Genomic DNA, 20,326 nt, shown 5'->3' with positions numbered 1-20,326 from the left:
ATTATTACGGTACTGCTATGAACAGCTTTGAATGGTACCGTATGTTTTTCCACCGTACCGTATGTAAACTTGACTATGCCTTATTTTCAGGGGGTGCCTTATATTAGTAAATTCTGCAAAACCTCTGACATGCCTTACTTTCGGGGTACGTCTTATTTTCGGGGAAACAGGGTAGCTCTAGAGGCTGGAAGCATTCCACTGTCTTGGCTTTTAGTGTAGAGACCTTAATTTCTTCATTCCAGGGATTCAGTGCCTGATTAATTTGTTTAGGTTCAAAATAGACCCCGTGGTTAAGGCTCTCTTTTGACACGGTACCAGGCCAGCTTAATCAAGCCGATGTTTTCGGGTCACCGGCCTGGCCCATAAGCACCGCCTCTGCCGGGCACTCACAGCAAATGGTGTGGAAGGAGGCTTTAGGGTGCCATTCAAAGCTTTCGCCCAGCTGCAGGTTTGCCACATGGTTCGTGACTATTGCGGTGCCCGCCGGTGAGAAGAACCCATGCAGCTGCCCCACCCCGCCGCCTTCTCTTCTGGGCTCGGAGCAGTGTGCAACTGGTAAAACACTCCCCATCCAGGGAATCATTTGAGAGGGACCACGCATATTCCCCGGGGTCCACGCACCCCCCTCTGCACCCTCCACTATTTGAGAAGCACTGCTATATGCTAATCCATGTGAAGGCACCATTCAACAGTTATTCCTATCTCTATCTGCCCCCAGTACAGAATGAACTTTGTATGCATCTCATGGTTTTTCCCTCGCTTCTCTATTCAATATATGAAGGATGCATGTCTGAAGTCCCTGCACATAAGGTTTATCATCAATTCACATTTTTGTCTATTTCTCTGTAATGCTTTGAAGTAAATGCCCTTTCCATTCAGTGGAACAGTGTCTTGCTCCCTGCTTTTTTTCCTTTTCTGTGGGCTGTGTAAACAGACAGAGAATGAGAAAGGACATAATTACTAAATGGGCTTTTGGAAGATTACATTTGTTTCTTCTGACCAATCACCCTGGCTAGATCTGGAAGAAACTAGAGAGAATCAAAATGCTTAGAAGAGATTATCTGTCTTCCAACACTTGAGTAATAGGGCTCAATAGACTGTCTTGGCCCTGGAAATAACTGCAAAACGTATCAGGAATGCAGGATAAAGACTTAACAAATTTATGAAGAAATATAAAGTGAATTTTAGAAGGTTTTCCATAAATATTATATTTTTACCTCTTTATGCCTTAGTTCCATGTTAATTCGTATGTCTCTGGGTTCCCTTTTCTCTCTGACGGCTTTAGTTTTAAGGCCTTCCAATATACCACTGTTTACAATTTCACTTTGCAATAGATGCTGTAAAAAATCTTGTACTGTGGTGTCTTCCACTTCTTGTTCCAAATAACCATAGAAATCTAGATTATATTAATCATATTGAAATTGAATGTAAAATGGTATCTTTAAACTTTCTATCCTAAATTAGGAGTTGCAATTTGCAGTCTCCATATGTTCCAACCCCAAGGTCTTATTTGTGCTTCCTAGAGCATCCCACAACACCAAAAGTGAGCTACAAATGTTTGCTTTATGAAGGCATTTATATTTAGAAGTGGTGAAACCATAGTAAAAATCATAAGCCTCTGTGAGATGAAATATGCCTATTTCCATCCTTAAAATCTCTCCATACATAGCCCAATTACACTGAATTTTGAACTCTGAAATTCAGTAACAAAATATCACTTTCCAGTAGCTTGATTCTTCAGTTTAAGAAAGTTAAAATAAGAGTGGAAAATACATAGTACAAAGCCTTAGAAAACATGCCTGGTTATTTTTTTAATAGTTACTTTCCTTGATTGTCCTGGGAGTGGAAAAACTGGGTACAAATCAAAGTAAAATTTGTTAAAGTTTGTTAATGTTTCCAAATGTAAAATAATGCACTTGGGGAAAAAGAATCCTCAATCTGAGTATTGTATTGGCAGTTCTGTGTTAGCAAAAACTTCAGAAGAGAAGGATTTAGGGGTAATGATTTCTGACAGTCTCAAAATGGGTGAACAGTGCAAATGGGTGGTAGGGCAAGCAAGTAGAATGCTTAGCTGCATAGCTAGAAGCATGAAGAGGGAGATTGTGATCCCGCTGTATAGAGCACTGGTGAGACCACATTTGGAATACTGTGTTCAATTCTGGAGACCTCACCTACAAAAAGATATTGATAAAATTGAACGGATCCAAAAATGGTGGAAGGTCTTAACTTAACTTAACTTAAGCATAAAACTTATCAGGAAAGACTTAATGAGCTCAATCTGTACAGTCTGGAGGACAGAAGGGAAAGGGGGGACATGTTCGAAACATTTAAATATGTTAAAGGGTTAAATAAGATTCAAGATTCATGTTTTTAATAGGAAAGTGAATACAAGAACAACGGGGCACAATCTGAGGTTAGTTGGGAGAAAGATCAGAAGCAAGATGAGAAAATATTATTTTACTGAAAGAGTAGTAGATGGTTGGAACAAACTTCCAGCAGATGTGGTCGGTAAATCCACAGTAACTGAATTTAAACATGCCTGGGATAAACATATATCCATCCTAACATAAAATACAGGAAATAATATAAGGGCTGACTACATGGACCATGAGGTCTTTTTCTGCCATCAGTCTTCTATGTTTCTACTTTTCTACATCATTTTCTTTAAACTATTTTAATCTCTCTTTGTAAGATAGCCTGTAACACTGATGGCGAACCTTTTTTGGTTCGCGTGCCAAAAGGGTGTGTGTGCGTGTGCTAGCAGGCGTGCACATGGCCATACCAATTTGCTTCCCCCCATGCATATGCCGCCCCCGCACTGCCCCTGCGCAAAATTCCCCCCTGTCCTTGCGCATGCGCACAGGCCTCACTGAAGCCTGGGACAGTGAAAAAATGGCCAAACTGGAAGTTCAGAAAAATGGACTTCCGATTTTCCCATTGTGCTGTTTTTCGTACTCTGGAGGCTTTGGGGAAGCTTCCTGAAGGCCCAGAATGCAAAAACAGCACAACAGGCAAACTTTGTTTTCTGAACTTCTGGTTTGCCCGTTGGGCTGTTTTTCACACTCCAGGGCTTCAGGAAGCTTCCCTGAAGCCTCTGGAAAGTGAAAAATAGCGTAACGGGCAAACTGGAAGTCCACTTTCCTGAATTTCCAGTTTGCCCATTGTGTGGGGTTTTTTTGCACTCTAGGGCTTCAGGGAAGTATTCCTGAAGCCTCCGGAGGGCAAAACGGCCTTCCCCAAAGCCGAAAATCAGCTGGCTAGCACGCACATGGATACTGAAGCTGAGCCCTCTGATATGGCTCCATACCTGTGGTATACATGTCATAGGTCAATGATGGCAAACCTTTTTTTCCTCTGGTGCCGAAAGAGTGTGGGCGTGTGCTATCGTGCATGCGTGAGTGCTCACACCCATAACTCAATGCCTCAGGAGAGCTTCTCTCACCCCCCCCCTCGAGGGCCTCTGGAGGCTGGAAACGGCCTATTTCCCAACTTCTAGTGGTACCAGTAGGCTCGTCTTTCACCCTCCCCTATCCCCCAGGAAGCTCTCTGGAAGCCAAAAACACCCTCCCAGAGCCTGTGTGAGCCAAAAATCAGCTGACCAGCACACACATGCATATTGTAGCTGAGCTAGGGCAACAGCTTGCGTGCCAGCAGATATGGCTCTGCGTGCCACCTGTGGCACCCATGCCATAGGTTCACCATCACTGTCATAGGTTCACCATCATAAGAACATAAGAACATAAGAAGAGACATGCTGAATCAGGCCAAAGCCCATCGAATCCAGCATTCGGTGTCACATAGTGGCCCACCAATTGTCCATGGGGATCTTGAGCAGAAAGAGAAGGCAAGACACTCCCTTTCCCTTGACCCCCAACAAGTGGTACTCAAGGGAATCCTGCCTGCCTCAACCAACATAGAGGCAGCACTTGGATATCCGTTTCAATAACCATCTATATGCTTGGCATCCATGAATCTGTCTAATCCTGCCTTGAAGCTATCAAGGTTGACAGCTGTCACAACCTTTTCTGGAAGTGAATTCGATAAACCAATGACCCTCTGGGTGAAGAAATATTTCCCTTGATTTGTCCTCACTTTCTTACCTATGAGCTTTAGGGAGTGCCCCCTTGTCCTAGTATTGTGTGATAGAGAAAAGAATTTTTCTCTATCCACCTTTTCTATCCCATGCATGATTTTATACACTTCGATCATGGACCTATAAGGAACAGATTCTTCTATGCCAGTCCTGTCTTTCTGGAAAAGGATACTTTTTGGCGTTAGTTATGTCACAACAATGCAATTTTCTCACAATGGTCTTTACTGACTATTTAGATTATAAGATACAGTAATGTTTTACTTACAATTTAATTGCTTTGTATGAATTTTACCAGTGTTTGCTATTATAATAATACCAGAACAGTTTTTTCTATTATGTAAATACTTAAAATAAATTTAAAATTAATCTCACCATCAAAGTTTTTATATTTCTGAAAGCCAGAAACAGGCTCTGGTAAAGGAACAGAGGTAGGGGCTGAATTTTGAACATCGTTGTCTTCATCACTTGCCAGTTCCAATTTCAATTTTGAATCCATCCAGTCATTAAGTAACTCTTGAGCTGCATTGATGAAAGCAATAGACTTTTTTTTTTTGTATTAGTTAGACTTCTATGACTAGCGGAGCAATTGTAGCTCCTTTAAATGTTAAATGTTGTCTGTGTTGTTTGTTTAATGAAAAATCAATTTAAAAATTTACAAAAAAAAAAAGAAAGCAATAAAAATATTACTAGATTCGGAATTATCAACTGAAGCAAAAGTTTAAAATATGAAAGGGAGTTTTACACCTGAAACATAAACTCTACTCAGAGGCAAATCAAACTGGCTTCTGCAATATTAGTCCCGAGGAGATTTAGCTAGGGGTAAAATTCTCCCAGTTTGGCCATCGTAGAGCCCATAGCAATCGCAGTGTGAGGCTTCGCCCACTCACCAGGATGCCACCATTTGGATTATTTTACCCTCTGAGCATGCGCAAAATGGTGGCATCCAGGCGGGTGTGCGAAGCCTTGCACTGCAATCGACTCTACGATAAGTAGCAGGTATGTCTTGAACAAGGAGCATTTCACCCCTGGATTTAACCAAGATTTTTATTCTAGTTTGTTAAAAATTCTTGGTATTATTTATAGTTGATCTTATATTTGAAAGCTCACAAGCCTAAGAGGAATTGGGAATCATGAATCTTTTAAATATCTATGTATCATTTTAACTGAAAGTAATTGAGGATAGCTTTAAATGGAGACCATATTATATACCGTATTTTTCGCTCTATAAGACGCACCTGCTGATAAGACGCACCTAGTTTTTAGAGGAGGAAAATAGAAAAAAAAATATTTTGAGCCAAAAAGTAGGCTAAAATATTTATTACAATAACACTGCCCTAGGGGAATTGGGAAAATATACAAACAAGCCCCCCTCTCTCTTTCTTTCTATCTCTCCCTCTTTCTCTCTACCTTTCTTTCTCTTTCTCTCTCTCCCTTTCTCTGTCCCTCTCTTTCTTTCTCTCTGTCCCTCTTTCTTTCTCTCTGTCCCTCTCTTTCTTTCTCTCTGTCCCTCTCTTTCTTTCTCTCTGTCCCTCTTTCTTTCTCTCTGTCCCTCTCTTTCTTTCTCTCTGTCCCTCTCTTTCTTTCTCTCTGTCCCTCTCTTTCTTTCTCTCTGTCCCTCTTTCTTTCTCTCTCTTATCTCTCCTTCTCTCACTCACTCTCTTTGTATCTCTCTCTTTCTCTCTCTCCTTCTCTATCTCTCCCTCTTTCTCTCTCCCCCTTTCTATCTCTCCTCTTCCTTTCTCTCACTTTCTTTCTCCCTTATTTTTTCTGTTTTTCTGCTGTGGGCGGTTTAGGGCCCCTCAAACCCCGACGACCTCGCCCCTGGATCCTGGCCGGGACAGGGCAGCTTCCTCTGACAGGCGCCGCGCGGGGCCGAGGGGGCTCAGCAGGAGGCACAGCGGCGGGCGGAGAGAGGGAAGGGGGGCAGCGGCGGGCGACCCTCCCCACCTCCTGCAAACGCGGCGGGCGGCGGGGGGAGAGCGAAGAGCCGGCTCTGGCGGGCGCGGGGCTTGGCTGGCTGGCGGGGGGAGCGCCGCTGGTGGTGCGAAGGGAGACCCTCCTCCGGGAGGGAGGGGGCCAGGCAGCAGCTAGCCAGCCGAGTTCGCAGCCAAACTTTGCACAGGCGGCGGCCGGCTGCGAGCGACTGGCTGAGACCTCCCCGCCTCCTGAAGCGATTCCCATAGCCTTCCCAAAGGCTCGGAACCGCCAACGCTCCTCCGGTGCCGCTCCGCCTCCTAAACCTGCGGGGTGGAGGCGTCCCCCGGCCCAGCACTTCCGGAGGCTGAAAAGCGCGGCTCTCTTCGGGGTTGGGAAGAGGAGAGGCGGCGACAGAGGCGGCGGTCTCCAGATGAGTATATCGCCGCCCCCCCCCCTCTGCTCCAGCGCCTCCCCCCCCTCCCTGCCTGCATCTTCGCTCCATAAGACGTGGCTGATTTTTCATCCTACTTTGGGAGGAAAAAAACTGCGTCTTATGGAGCGAAAAATACGGTAGATGTTTTTAAATATCTGTGTTTCATTTTAACTGATACTAAGTGCTATTGCTAACATGTTGCAAGCCGCCCTGAGTCTAAGGAGAAGGGCGGCATAAAAATTGAATGAATGAATGAATGAATAAATAATATAGTCTCCATTTAAAGCTATCCTCAGTTACATAGATAGTAATCAGCACTTTGAATAACTGAGCTATGCTTCATCAAATTTCTCTATAAAGTTAAATTACATAAATCAGGTATTATCACAATCTCTTGAAGTAATGGAATGTTCCAACTCCATCTCCCACAAAATGACATAATTGTAATACGGTGATGGAAGAAGAAATCCCTGTTTTTCTAGTTATGGGTAATCTATTGTTCTTTTTCTACAATACACTAAAAAAATCCCATAATTATTCTGAATCAGCTGGACTACATAACAAAATGTTTAGGAAATACCTTCTACATATGATTCATCATGATCCAACAGCTGCTCTGTTGTTTCCAAATCCAGCACTGGACCATGAAGTCCACGAGAATAGGGTGCTTTTTTTAATGAAAAAGCTTCAGAAACAGCAAATTCAGAGGCTTGTTCCACCCGCTGAATTTAAAAAAATAAATAATAGAAATGGTTAAGATTGGCTTATTTTGTCTTACACAAGAAAAGATATTTAGATCGGCAATAAGATTGGAAGAACATGGTATTTATTCTGCTGACTTTATCTTTTTGATTTTGATTGTTTCTTTTATGTATTGAAGGGTATTTCTTTTATTGATGCATTCTTTTATATTAAAATTGTTATCCACAGAGGGTTTTTTTTGAAACTGAGAAGTGTATTAATACTTAAGATAACATCTACTAAAATGCTAGATTTTAAGTGATCTGTCCTACTACAGATATATGTGTACACACAGACACACACACACACACACACCTTCTTCCAAGAATTCAGGGCAGTTTATAATGGGATTTTCCTTCAATTTATCCTTATAACAGCAACACTATGAAGTAAATTAGGTTGAAAGAGTCGCTGGCTCAAAATTTCCATACTAAGAGGGGGCATGAATTTGGGCTGTCCTAGTCCAACCCTAAACCATTATGGTTCTATCAATAGATTTATAGCTTTATGCACATCAATACATTTATAGATTTATACACATTTTTCAACATAATTAAATTTACATGTGTTTATTTTCTTCTAATAATAATTGTAATAGACTTTAACATCTGCACAATTAACAGTCCAGTATCATTCATAATTACAGTATTCAGAAAATGAGTCTCATTGGATTAACTTGGGATTTCATCCCACTGAGTAAGAAGAGTTTTTCTCCCCAGATATTTGAGACAGAGCATTACTTTATTTTTCCTTACCTTTATCCAGTACTCTATACTGTTAGCATCAAACTGTGGCTGGGAATTAAAGAATAAAATATGTTAATTTTCAGTTAAAGATCAAATTAAAGTAAAATTAAGAGATTGCTATGAATGCCTTTATATAAGAGCTTCCATTTTGTAAAACTTTAATGAAACTAGTTAGTACAGTATATTGTAATTATTATATTTACATAATGTTATTCAGTAGACATGTTGTAAGCCACCCTGAGTCTTTGGAAAAGGGAAGCCTAAAAATCTAAAAATAAACAAACAATCAAATAAATAAGTATTTGGATGACCGATGGAAATATACATACTTAGGTGTGCATAGAAAAATGCCCTCTACTGTTTTCTTTCATTGATCAAAGGGCTCTAGTGGTTTTTCATAACTTCTGTAAGAAGGCCCACTTACATGGCAGTGCAAAGCTGGCTTTGATCTCAAAAAGTTAGATAAGGTGAGATCTAATTATTTTTAGATGGAAGCCACCGAGACATCTTAGGGCTGTACAATTTGGCTGAGAAGTCAAAAAAAGCAACTCAGCTGCTGCCTGCACAGAAAACTCATAAAACTGCTTCTGTGTTGCTCCAAGAAAACCACATCAATGCATTCACATTAATTGGGCTAGACTTGAGGTATATGTTATCTTTTCTGTAATAAGGCACTGAGTTTTATCACAGTGTGACAGTGCCCTTTGAATAAGAAAAAGAGTCCAGTTTTGCATAGCAAGAACCAAATGACTAAGGAAGCCCCTGCGGGATTAGAAATCTGCTGCCCCCCTCCCTCCACAACTGCTACTTCTCATCACATCTATCCTGATAGACATCTGTTGGTACTCTTGAGTTTCCATGAATTGGTCCAATTTCAGTAGGCCCTCACTATATCCTGTGGCAACGAGTTCTGTATGCTCTGAGTACAGGTAGTCCTCGATTTACAAGCTTGTTTAGTGACTGTTCAAAGTTACAATGGCGCTGAAAAACAGTGTTACAGGACTGTTTCATTCATTCATTCATCTTGTTGTATGAATTTGTATGCTGCCCAATTCCCTAAGGATTCAGCCGCTCACTACCAAAGAGAATAAAACATACAGCATTAATATTAAAACATCTAAAAAGAGAAACAATTTAAAACCCACAATAAGACCATATGTACAAACGTTGACCAATGACTATTTCAGCTTCAATTGCAACAACACAAGAGCACGCAATAGATTCAAACTTAATATTAACCGCTCCAAACTTGACTGTAAAAAATATGACTTCAGCAACCGAGTTGTCGAAGCGTGGAACTCATTACCTGACTCAGTAGTGTCAACCCCTAACCCCCAACATTTTTCCCTTAGACTATCCACGATTGACCTCTCCAGGTTCCTTAGAGGTCAGTAAGGGGCGTGCATAAGTGCACCAGTATGCCTTCCGTCCCCTGTCCAATTGTCTCTCCTTATCTCATTTATCTTTTCTTCCTTTCAAATATGTTCACCTATACTTTTATATATTTTCTTCTGTTCTTTTCTTTACTTATATTATTACATATCTTTCTCTTCAATGTGTATTATGTATTGGACAAAATAAATAAATAAATAAAATGATCATTTGATCAAAATTGCCAACTATTTTATATATTTATGACGGTTGCTGTGCCCCAAGGCCATGCGATTCCTTTTTTTGTGTGATCTCCCAACAAGCAAATGGATTCACTTAACCAAATAGGTTACTAACTTACCAACAACAGTGATTCACTTAACAATCGTGACACCAAATGTCGTATAAATGGGGCAAAACTCACTCAACACGTTTCCCTTCACAGAATTTTGGGGCTCCGTTGTGGTCGTAAGTCGAGGACTACGCGCACATGCACTTTTTCTTGCTGGCTCAGTTACATGAAATAAAGGCACGCTTTAACATTATCCAAAAATGTGACCATCTATACAAGGGGTAGGCAAAGTTGGTTCTTCTATGACTTGTGGACTTCAGCTCCCAGAATTCCTGAGTCAATCATGCTAACTCAGGAATTTTGGGAGTTGAAGTCCATATGTCGTAGAAGAGCCAACTTTGCCTACCCCTGGTATAGGCGGAAGAAGACTGTTTGGAAAGCGACTTTAGGAATAAGTAGCCGACCGGGTCAAGGTCACAGTCTTTTTTCTTTTTACCTTCTTTTGCCGCGATGCTGGCTGATTGAAACGTCGCCAACGATAAAGCTCAGGACGGGGTCGCACGGCCGCCATTGGGGGGGGGGAGCCCAATCTCGATTTCCTCCTCTCCGCCTCGCACTGTGCTTTGTTCCCCGCGCAGTTCGGGTGGGAGGCGAACTCCTTTCCTTCAAGCAGGACCGACTAGCCGCATTCGAAAGCAAAGCGCCCCAGCCGTCCGCTCCAGCGGAGAGCAGCGTCCCTACGCTTTGTCATGGCAACGTTTCCGCCAGTGAAATGGGCGCTTTCTCTCCCGCCTTTCTATCGAACCCGAGCTGTCGACTTTTTATGACGTACGCATTCTCCATTAAAGAACCGGCCTTACGGAGAAAAAAAGCAAAAATTCGTAACGGAAACGGCGTGTTACCGCTTGTGGGGATTGATGCGTAAGTGTAATCGCGCGTTTGCTATTTACACTGTAGACCAGGAGTCCTTAAACTTAATCTCAACCTTGAGCTATCTAGAATGTCAATGTCCTGGACATATTGCCTGGATGTTGTTTATTTCATTTATTTATTTAATTTATTTGTCAAACATGTATAGGGTAGTAGTATACATGTATGTACTTCATGTAGTAGTACATGTTATACAAACTATACTATACAAACATGTATGGTATAGTTTGTATAAGCATAACATAAAAGTAACGATAGGAGAAGACGGTAGGACAGGGACGGTAGGCACACCGGTGCGCTTCTTACAGACCTCTTAGAAACGGGGAGAGGTCAACTGTAGACAATCTAAGGTTGAAGATTTTGGAGTTAGGGGAAGAAACCACAGAGGCAGGTAATGCATTCCAGGCATTGATTGCTGAAGTCGTATTCTCTGCAGTCTAGTTTGGAGCGGTTTACATTTAGTTTGAATCTATTATGTGCTCGTCTATTGCTGCGGTTGAAGGTGAAGTAGTCACTAACAGGAAGGACATTTGGGTATATGATTTTATGGACTACATTTAGATCAGATCGGAGACGACATAGTTGTAAATTGTCTAATCGCAGCGTTGCAAGAGGAGGAGTGTAGGACTCTTCTTGTGAAATATTTCTGAACTCTCTCAAATATTTCTGTTTGAGTCTACATGGGATGAATAAGCTCAGGGAACTCAGTTTTGCCAGTGCCAAGTAGCTGTGATTATTTGGACTCCCTTGGAAATTGAGATCTGGGGAGTAATCATTGGCCTTGGGTGGGGTGCTACTTCCCCATTCAAACTGGGGATCCTTCTGGATTCACTGTCCTTGCTTAGAAGCCTGTGGCACTGTAACTAAGAAAGTCCAACTGATCCAATGGGTGCACCAATTGTTCTTACTTCTAGAACAGGAGGCATTTCAGGTTATCACTTATACTCTAGTTCACATCATCACTGGACTTGATTCTACAAGGGGCCTGCTCTTGAAACTATCTAGAAGCTACAGCTGGTCCAAAATGCAGTGATGCACACCACGATACCTTACTACGATCAACCTATGTATCATTTGTACTTCATGAGTTGCGTTGTTTACCATTTCTGGGTGTAATTCAATGTGCTAGTTATCACATATAAACCCTTGACATGCAATGGATGATAGTTTCAACATGATTGGAATTATAGCTGGCCAATGGAATTTCTTTTAGGTTATCTTCTCCCTTATCTCTTCCACATCATTAAGCCAAAGCAATTTCTACCTTTGCGGTAACAATGCCCATCAAATTGAGACATTCAGAAACCAAAGTTTTGGCTTCTAAGTCTTGCAGATTTTTCTTAGTTCACATTCCCACTAATTCAGGGATCTCCAATCATGGCAACTTTAAGACTTATGGACTTCAATTCCCAGAATTCCTCAGTCAGCAAAGCTGTCTGAGGATTTCAGGGAGTTGAAGTCCACAAGTCTTAAAGTTGCCAAGTTTGAAGACATCTGCTTGTAGGCCAAAAGCAGATACCAGATCATGGAATTCTGGGGCTTGCTATTTCATCTCCTACTCTCCCCCCCCCCCCCAAATCTAATCTGTCCATAGGATTAGATACCTCCATCACCCCCTAAAAGAACTCCCTATGCCTCCAGTTGCATCGTAATGATGGCTCCTATATCCCTCACCATGTTCATTCTGGAGACATCGTTATCTCGCATGTGGAGATTCTTAGTCATCCAAGTCATGGTTGCCCAAAAGGTGCTTTTTCACTGAACTTACGTGTTTTTTTGTTTTCTTGGAAACGTTTCACTTTTAATCCAATAAGTTTATTCAGTTTTGAACAAAGTCCAGTTGCCTTTTGAAAAAAAAGCACATTTGGAGGGAATTGAATTGGGTTTTAGGTACATTACAAGCAAAAAACTCTTTTTAAAAGTTTCAACTGTATATTTTACTATTGTAATTTGAAATACCACTGATAACATAGAAAAGTATCAAGCCTTTAAATTTAATTAAAAACATTTTTTATGTAATGGACTTAAAACATGCAGCATTACGAGGCTTTCCAAATTTGGGTTGCAAAAATCCGGAGGACCACAAGATGTTAATATAAAGAAACAAAAAAATATACCCCCTGCCATTGCTTTAGTGCTTTTGTACCAAACCCAGATTTAGTAGCCATACCACAGAGTGTTATTCCAGTCAAGTACCAGTGTTATAAATACTTATTGTTTTCTAATCCATATAAGTGGCTTGTTTTGGTGTATAAATTAAAGTAACTTGATGTCTTCTACATATGTTGGACTCTACTTCATAGCTTATTCACCTTGGTGCTTATTAGAGCTGAAAACAAAACTTGTGAATAGTAATTCATTGCTTTTATTTGAATGCAGAGAAAATAGTAATGCCCTCCGTGATACAAAATGTCATGGAATATCAGTGTAAGATAAATAATACATCATGACCATACATTTAGAGAAAACTGATTCAAGATGACTTAGGGTTCTGCTTATTGATCATATGCTGTTGTTTCAGGTGTGTTGATGAAGATGAAAGTAAATCTCTGCAAAATAGTTGATGGCTGTCGCCTTGGGACACTGATAAATCTTGGCAAGAAAAGCGTTCAGTCGATGGAAATTCCAGGATGTCTGCTTTATACCAAAATGGGAACAGCACCACACCTTACCCATGATACACTGCACAATATTCAAGGTGTTCCTGTGGTTGCCCAGATTTCACTTACAACACTGTGAGTGCAATTTCAGCCTTTGTAGGTAAAATGCAGAGGCAAATGCAGACTTTGATCTGATTTAAAAAAAAATATGTGTTTGTTTTATGTATATATGTATGTATACGTATATAGGCATAATTTTGGCATAATGTTAGTACTGTGTACAAGACAGTTGGGTTGGCAGTATATTAACAAGCTGACAATGAATGTTTGTTTATATTGAACTACTATAACTTTAAGAGGTAGTGTTGCAAATTGCCATAAGAGGGAGCCAGAAGCATGATTTTCTCTCTCTGCTCTCTCTTTTCTGTTGATTTACTGTGACTGATGTAGTAAGCTCTGTGTTACTTTGATGGGTTTGTAAGCTGTAATGTATGTGATATGTAAGACAAAGGCAAGCTTGTAATATTATTATTGTATTCAGAAATATTGACTGATTTGAATGTGTATGACTTTAATTTGACTGCTATTTCTAAAAGTAAACACTATTTTATACACTTTAATGTATCTGTCTTAGATGACTGAATAATTACTCATATCTGCTGGAATCCCACATTTTCTTCTGTGCATGTCCTTGATAACTCAAGGGTTCTGCACACTCCTTAACACATTCGTCATAGAATTACATTCAAATACTGCTGTCCTATTTGGGCAAATCCTTCTCAAAATTCTTCTTTGCTCTAGGATTGCAGCCTGAGATTTCAATGGTGATTTTACTTACCAGATTAGTTACAGGACTGTCTCCTGCCTCTTGAATCCTAACAACCGGTCAGATCCCACAGAGTTGGCCTTCTACAGGTCCTGCCAGCCAAGCAATGTTACCTGGCGGGGCCTAGTGGAAGGGCCTTCTCTGTGGCGGCTCTAGTCCTTTGGAACTAACTTCCCCCCCGAGATTTGCGCTGCCCCCACTTTCCTGGCTTTTTGAAAAGTTTTAAAAACGCACCTTTGCTGGCAGGCCTGGGACCGTTGAGCGTTGATACTCTGTTCTGGTTGACAGTATGATTGTGGTTGGAATGAATTTAGGTTGAATGGTTTTAAATTTTAGTCTTAGGTTTGTACCTGGGTTTTTTAAACTCTGTATTTTGTATCTATTTTATTATGTAAGCCGCCACTAGTCCCTTGGAGAAGGGCAGCCTAGAAATCCAAGTAAATAAAATAAAATAAATATATGCTAACATTGCATAATCTTTGAGTTTGCTGGTCACATATATCAACATTATTAAGTTAAGAGGAAGCTGTTTTGCACTTTGAGAAGTACTTTGCTTTATGATTCCTCAACCATATTAGATACAAGATATTTGTTGGATAGTGAGAAACTATATAACAAATTATAGGGGGCTCTCTTTGTGGCTAGAATCACTTGGGTCAATGGTTAAAACAGATATCATCTAGGACTAGAATGAATTCATACATTAAGATGTTTTTCAAACTACATTATTTACATATTGTGCATTAATGCATGAATTATATACCTGTCTAACATATTTTTCTGTTGGGATGCAGAGCAGATCTTCGAGAGGTCTTGCAGGAATATAAAGAAGGAATTGCAAAATTCATAGGTAAAAGCATAGGGGTGGCTTTTCATCATTTGAATGTTTGTTTTTAAATGTTTAGCTTTTTAAAATATTTTAAAGTAATTGTGTTAATTGGATTTAGATGTGTTTTATATACTGTATTTTTAATTGAAATGTTGTGAGCCGCCCCGAGTCCACGGAGAGGGGTGGCATATAAGTCCAATAAATAAATAAATGAAACATGTTGAAGCATGTGTTATTGCATCTAAAATTGTTTGGATGCCACTAAAACTCTTACGACTTTAACCTTTAACTAGGCAAAGAGGTGCATCATAGGGCAAATATTGGTCAACAAAGCACCTCAAATGAGCTAATTTACAGAATGCCAGGATCCAATACTCCCAAAGAGATGTATTTGGGGACATTGTGACTGGTTCAATGCTGCCAGGCTGCTGTGTGATCCTGATTTTCATCAATTCTGTGATAATTTCCAGGCCACTTACATAATTCTTCTCTCCATTCCTGAATTAGCAGCAGCCACTTATCTGCCTCCTTATTAGGGATTGAAGGAGGGAAGAACGGAGAAAGCAAAAATAAAAATAAAAATCTGTGAGCAGGAATTATCCTCTAGCCCCCATGATGAGAACAATAACAAATGTAGAATTCTTGATGCTGTCCCAGCTTGATTGTTCAAAGAGCATCAAGAACTCCACAGTTCCACTCTTAAGCTATGTATATTCTCCTTTATTGGCAATATTACATTTCTTGCATTTTAACTAACTAAGGGAATCAATAAGAAATTTTGATGTTTTCTTGCAATGCTGCTATTTGGCCTTTGAAAAGAAGCTTATGTTTTTTTGTCTAAGTGAAATCAATAAATGTGATACTCTCCTTTGACAGTTTAGGGAGCTGAATCCCTGGAGATAGTATTAATTCTCTTTATGGGTGATCCCAGTAAGGCATGCTTTTGGCAACCTTAATTTACTAATTTCTGATCAGTTATTATCCAGAAGGTATGCTTTTGAATTTAAATAAGGATTTGGTAGATAAAGACATGATCCATATGAAGTTATAGGATAGAGACATTGGTGATTGATTTTTGCTTGTTGCAAAGGATATTGATTAAATGACTTAGGATTTATTTGGAATTACGTTTTTTAATTGTAATCTATATGATGTGTCAAACCTAGACTTCTCTCCATTTTTATTATTAAATTTTAATTCCTTAAATCCTATACCAGTTATACAACAGACTAACCAACCATTCTGTGCATCTGATGAAGTGAGCTTTAATTCCTGAAAAATATGCTATATTTTTTTTAAAAAATAGATAAGTTGCTATCAGATTCCTTCTGAGTTTTTGTTACCAGAAACTAACAGTGTAGATCTTTGTCTTACATTATCCTGAAAAGTAACTAGAAATAATTTTTGGAGGCTATTAATAGTTTATTTAAGAAATATAGCATTATGATAGAAAAATTCATTGTCTCTATATTAAAGATAACATTTTTTTGGACTTAGGTATGCCAGAATCAATATTATATTGTTCCCTTCAAGACCCTGCTGTTTGCTCCCCTCATGGCTACAACAGCATGAAGGTATAGTAAACTTGAGTATTTTCATGACTTTTTAGTCTTAGCTATTCACTCCAATACCCATTATTTTTTAAGGAAAGATAATAATAGTGGCAGAAACTGAAGATTCCTGTATAGCTAGAAGGAAAAAAGTAGAATAATTTAATTAATATTTAATTAATTCATAGTGGATAAAGTCTATCCATCTCTCTTTTTTTCCTTTTTCCTTCCTTCCTTCCTTCCTTCCTTCCTTCCTTCCTTCCTTCCTTCCTTCCGACAGACTGTATCTATATGGAACAATAGAGGAAGGAAAGAACTCACAGCATCAAAGTTCATGGACATTCAAAAGGCTATCCAGCCAGATTGGTTCCAGTGTTTATCAGATGGAGACACTATTTCAGAAGACATATCCAGAAAGAAAGCCAGGAAATCTGTAGATCGATCATTGTGCTTTTTGGATGAATGTTTACAGATTCAAGAAAATTCTCCAGTAAGTATTGAATCTTTTAGAGGTGTATATACATATTGCAATTACTTCCTAATTTTTAGATACAGTAGTACCTCTAGATACGAACAGCTCCACATGTGAGTATTCCAAGCTACGAGCCGAGACGCGAGCAAAATTTCTGTTCGACACCCGAGCTCAAATTCGGGATATGAGCCGAGCTTCCACTAGGTGGCGCAAGAATTCCTTGCTTCCAGTTATCTCGGCGCGAAAAACAAAGTCTAAAGGCATTCGTTCAAGATGCGAGTTGATCGACATACGAGCTCGGGTCTGGAACGAATTAAACTCGTATGTCGAGGTACCACTGTATTTGGATAAACACAGCTTGCATAATTCCTAAATTGTTTCTGTCAACTCCTATATTTATGTAATTTTCCATTGCATTGGCATCCTTCAGTTTGGAAAGACCATGGTATCATGATCTGGATTCCCCAGAGCATGAAGCCTGGGGAGTTTAGTATGGAGGATAGACTGTTACCCAAGTAGCAAATCCCCCCTTTCCACGTCTCTGAAATATTCCAATGGAATGGCAAAGGCCAATATGATGGATTCCAGCTACATCTCAGGAGTTATCTGTACACAGTCACGAACTGCTTCCGGGACTCTGGCTCCGGATTTTGCCGCAAGGTTTACTCCTGAACCCTTTTCCAATAATGGATATAGCTGCAAGGTAGTGGAGGTTTGCAGTCAGAGTTTCCCTTCTCCTAGTGGTTGACCAGGGCATCTTTCATGCCTTGCCGTGCTCTTAGCGTACCACATCACTTGCAGAGACTGCCTTCATGACCGTTGACCTATTCTAATAGGTTTCATCTGCTCAGTCCACCGGAATCTGTCTTCATATGCTCGGGATAGACAAGTCCCTATCTTCTCCGAAGGTCAATGACCCATCGGCTACTCTCAGCCTGCTTTGGCCAGCCTGTCAAAGCTGTTGCCCAGGGTGTGGTCGTTGCGCATGCTACAGCTACTAGGAGACACAGGTGAGAGCTGAGTGACAAGTAGGGACCAAAGGGGAATGGGCTGCCCTAAAAGCTGCCCTAAATGAGCTGCTATAAAAGGACACGACATGCTCTTACATCAGAGGTGCTACCTCTTCCTGAGAACCCCATACACCCGTTATGTAATTAATAGAACAATAAGTACACATTTTTTTCTTTATTTCTGTTTTCTTTGTTTACCTAATAATACCTTTGTATTATTAATTGAATTTTATATTGATAAATCCAATTACAGTGGTACCTCAAGATACGAACCCCTCGTCTTACGAACAACTCGTGATACGAACCCGGGGTTCAGAAAAATTTTGCCTCTTCTTACAAACTTTTTTCGAGTTACGAACCGGCGTTCAGAGACTGCTGGGAAGCCGCGCGGCTGTTTTAAAAGGTAACAGACGGGCGGCGGGGCTTCCCAGAAGCCTCCCGAACGCCGGTTCGTAACTTGAACAAAGCTCGTAAGAAGAGGCAAAATTTTGCTGAACCCCGGGTTTGGTTCGGGAGGTTGCTGGGAAGCCCCCCAGGCCGGCTGCGACCTTTTAAAACACCCGCGCCGCTTCGCAGCTGTCTCCCGAAGCCGAACGCGGAAGTTCGGCTTTAGCGTTCGGCTTCAGGAGACAGCTGGGAAGCGGCGCGGCTCTTTTAAAAGGTCACAGCCGGCCTGGGGGGCTTGCCAGCACCCCCCCGAACCCCGAACTTTTGCCAAACTTCGGGGTTCGGGGGGGTGCTGGGAAGCCCCCCAGGCCGGCTGCGACCTTTTAAAACACCCGCGCCGCTTCGCAGCTGTCTCCTGAAGCCGAACGCGGAAGTTCGGCTTTGCCGTTCGGCTTCAGGAGACAGATGGGAAGCGGCGCGGCTCTTTTAAAAGGTCACAGCCGGCCTGGGGGGCTTCCCAGTACCCCCCCGAACCCCGAACCCGGGTTCGGGGGGGTGCTGGGAAGCCCCCCAGGCCGGCTGTCACCTTTTAAAACAGCCGCGCGGTTTCCCAGCAGTCGCCGAAAGCCGTTTTTTTGCGGGGGGGGGGGTTGGTTGCACGGATTAATTGACTTTACATTGTTTCCTATGGGAAACAATGTTTCGTCTTACGAACCTCCTCCTTGCACCAATTAAGTTCGTATCATGAGGTATTACTGTATTTTAGGGCTGTGCACTCTTCTACAAACACCTTTGGAAAAATACCACAGCACTCTTAAATGGAACCATTCCAGTTTGTGTCAGAATCTCTGAATATCATTTTATTTAAAATGTTTGATTCTTGCCTTTATAAAGCCCTTGAAGCTTGGAATAAATATTTAAAATAGTAATTCAAAAAAAATTCATATGAAGTCTATATTTTTGTGTTAAGAGAAAGACCTATTATAATGAAAAAATAAGTTGAATGTATCAAATTGAGGAATTGGTAACATATATTCTGTTTTCTTTCCAAAACAAAAATAGCTCTTGTATTAATCATTTGACCTTTAAACTTCAAGTAGCAAAAATAATGCCCAATGATCTTTTATCCTGTCGACTAAACCATGCCGTTTGGCGGGACCCAGGGGAAGAGCCTTCTCTGTGGCAGCCCCGGCCTCTGGAACCAACTCCCCCCAGATATTAGAGTTGCCCCCACCCTCCTTGCCTTTCGTAAGCTCCTTAAAACCCACCTCTGTCGTCAGAGATATTCCCTTCCCACTAGGCTTATAAAAAATTTATGCGTGGTATGTCTGTATGTATAATTGGTTTCTTAAATTGGGGTTTCTTTTTAAATTAACTTAAATATTAGATTTGTTTATATTGTTTTGTTATTGTTGTTAGCCGCCCCGAGTCTGCGGAGAGGGGCGGCATACAAATTTGATTTAAAAATAAATAATAAAGAAATAAATAAAGAAGTGGCAATCCAGATCTACATGACACTGATGGAAAAAAATTCAATCTGCTAGAATTTTTTTAAAAACAAATAGTTAAAATATTCTTAACTAGACCCATCAATAGTAGGACTATGAATCATACATGTTTTTAAAGTACGGTATTGCCTAAGATCATAATATGGGAATGGGGGAAAAAATAAGTGCGAGCTTATTCTAAGTTTATGTTCTTTGCTTATTCTATAGCTATTGTTTAATATCACAAGTGCAACAATCCGTAGGAAAGCCGACTACTTTCCATTCCGATTTTGTCCAACATTTGTTGAACCAAAGGATATATTTATATTTTACATATATTTGCCTTTCTTTTATACCAGGAATTGCAACAGAGTTCGATGATTGGAGTTATCGAAGGTGGAGATGTGTTGGAAGAAAGACTACGATCAGCCAGGGAGACTGCCAAGAGACCGGTGGCTGGATTTCTTTTGGATGCCTTTCAAGGAAATACCATGACTAAAGAGACTAAATTGAAGCTCTTAACCTCAGTTACAGCTGAGCTGCCAGAAGATAAACCAAGGTCAGAGCTAAATGGGATTTTTATTAAAGAATATCTAATGAAGCACTTGGATGGATTTTTACAAACACAAAGCAGTTTTGAAT

General features: G+C 40.6%; 2 protein-coding genes across 6 annotated transcripts in view; one reads left to right on the top strand and one right to left on the bottom strand.

Annotated features, from left to right (window-relative positions):
• CCDC191 (coiled-coil domain containing 191) overlaps positions 1 to 10,362 on the bottom strand; it is a 33,233-nt gene extending 22,871 nt beyond the window's left edge. The window contains exons 1-5 of one of the 4 annotated variants that reach the window (XM_070749938.1): positions 10,090 to 10,362; positions 7,940 to 7,978; positions 7,024 to 7,165; positions 4,466 to 4,612; positions 1,218 to 1,396 (exon numbers count right to left, since the gene is read on the bottom strand). In XM_070749938.1, coding sequence (XP_070606039.1) covers positions 1,218 to 1,396; positions 4,466 to 4,612; positions 7,024 to 7,165; positions 7,940 to 7,978; positions 10,090 to 10,164 — 582 coding nt within the window. In that variant the 5' untranslated portion in view covers positions 10,165 to 10,362. The remainder of the gene's footprint in view (positions 1 to 1,217; positions 1,397 to 4,465; positions 4,613 to 7,023; positions 7,166 to 7,939; positions 7,979 to 10,089) is intronic. The other 3 variants (XM_070749935.1, XM_070749939.1, XM_070749937.1) reach the window with 3 other exon arrangements.
• Positions 1 to 20,326, top strand: part of QTRT2 (queuine tRNA-ribosyltransferase accessory subunit 2) — a 43,408-nt gene that overhangs the window by 12,802 nt on the left and 10,280 nt on the right. Inside the window, exons 1-6 of one of the 2 annotated variants that reach the window (XM_070749940.1) lie at positions 10,436 to 10,514; positions 13,045 to 13,258; positions 14,744 to 14,799; positions 16,276 to 16,352; positions 16,609 to 16,818; positions 20,044 to 20,243. In XM_070749940.1, the coding sequence (XP_070606041.1) occupies positions 10,511 to 10,514; positions 13,045 to 13,258; positions 14,744 to 14,799; positions 16,276 to 16,352; positions 16,609 to 16,818; positions 20,044 to 20,243 (761 nt within the window). In that variant the 5' untranslated portion in view covers positions 10,436 to 10,510. Of the gene's footprint in view, positions 1 to 10,435; positions 10,515 to 13,044; positions 13,259 to 14,743; positions 14,800 to 16,275; positions 16,353 to 16,608; positions 16,819 to 20,043; positions 20,244 to 20,326 lie in introns of those variants that run through there. The other variant, XM_070749941.1, reaches the window with a different exon arrangement.

This window comes from Erythrolamprus reginae, chromosome 4 (genome assembly GCF_031021105.1).
Source record: "Erythrolamprus reginae isolate rEryReg1 chromosome 4, rEryReg1.hap1, whole genome shotgun sequence".
Classification (NCBI taxonomy): domain Eukaryota; kingdom Metazoa; phylum Chordata; class Lepidosauria; order Squamata; family Dipsadidae; genus Erythrolamprus; species Erythrolamprus reginae.
This window is presented reverse-complemented; position numbering and strand designations above follow the sequence as displayed.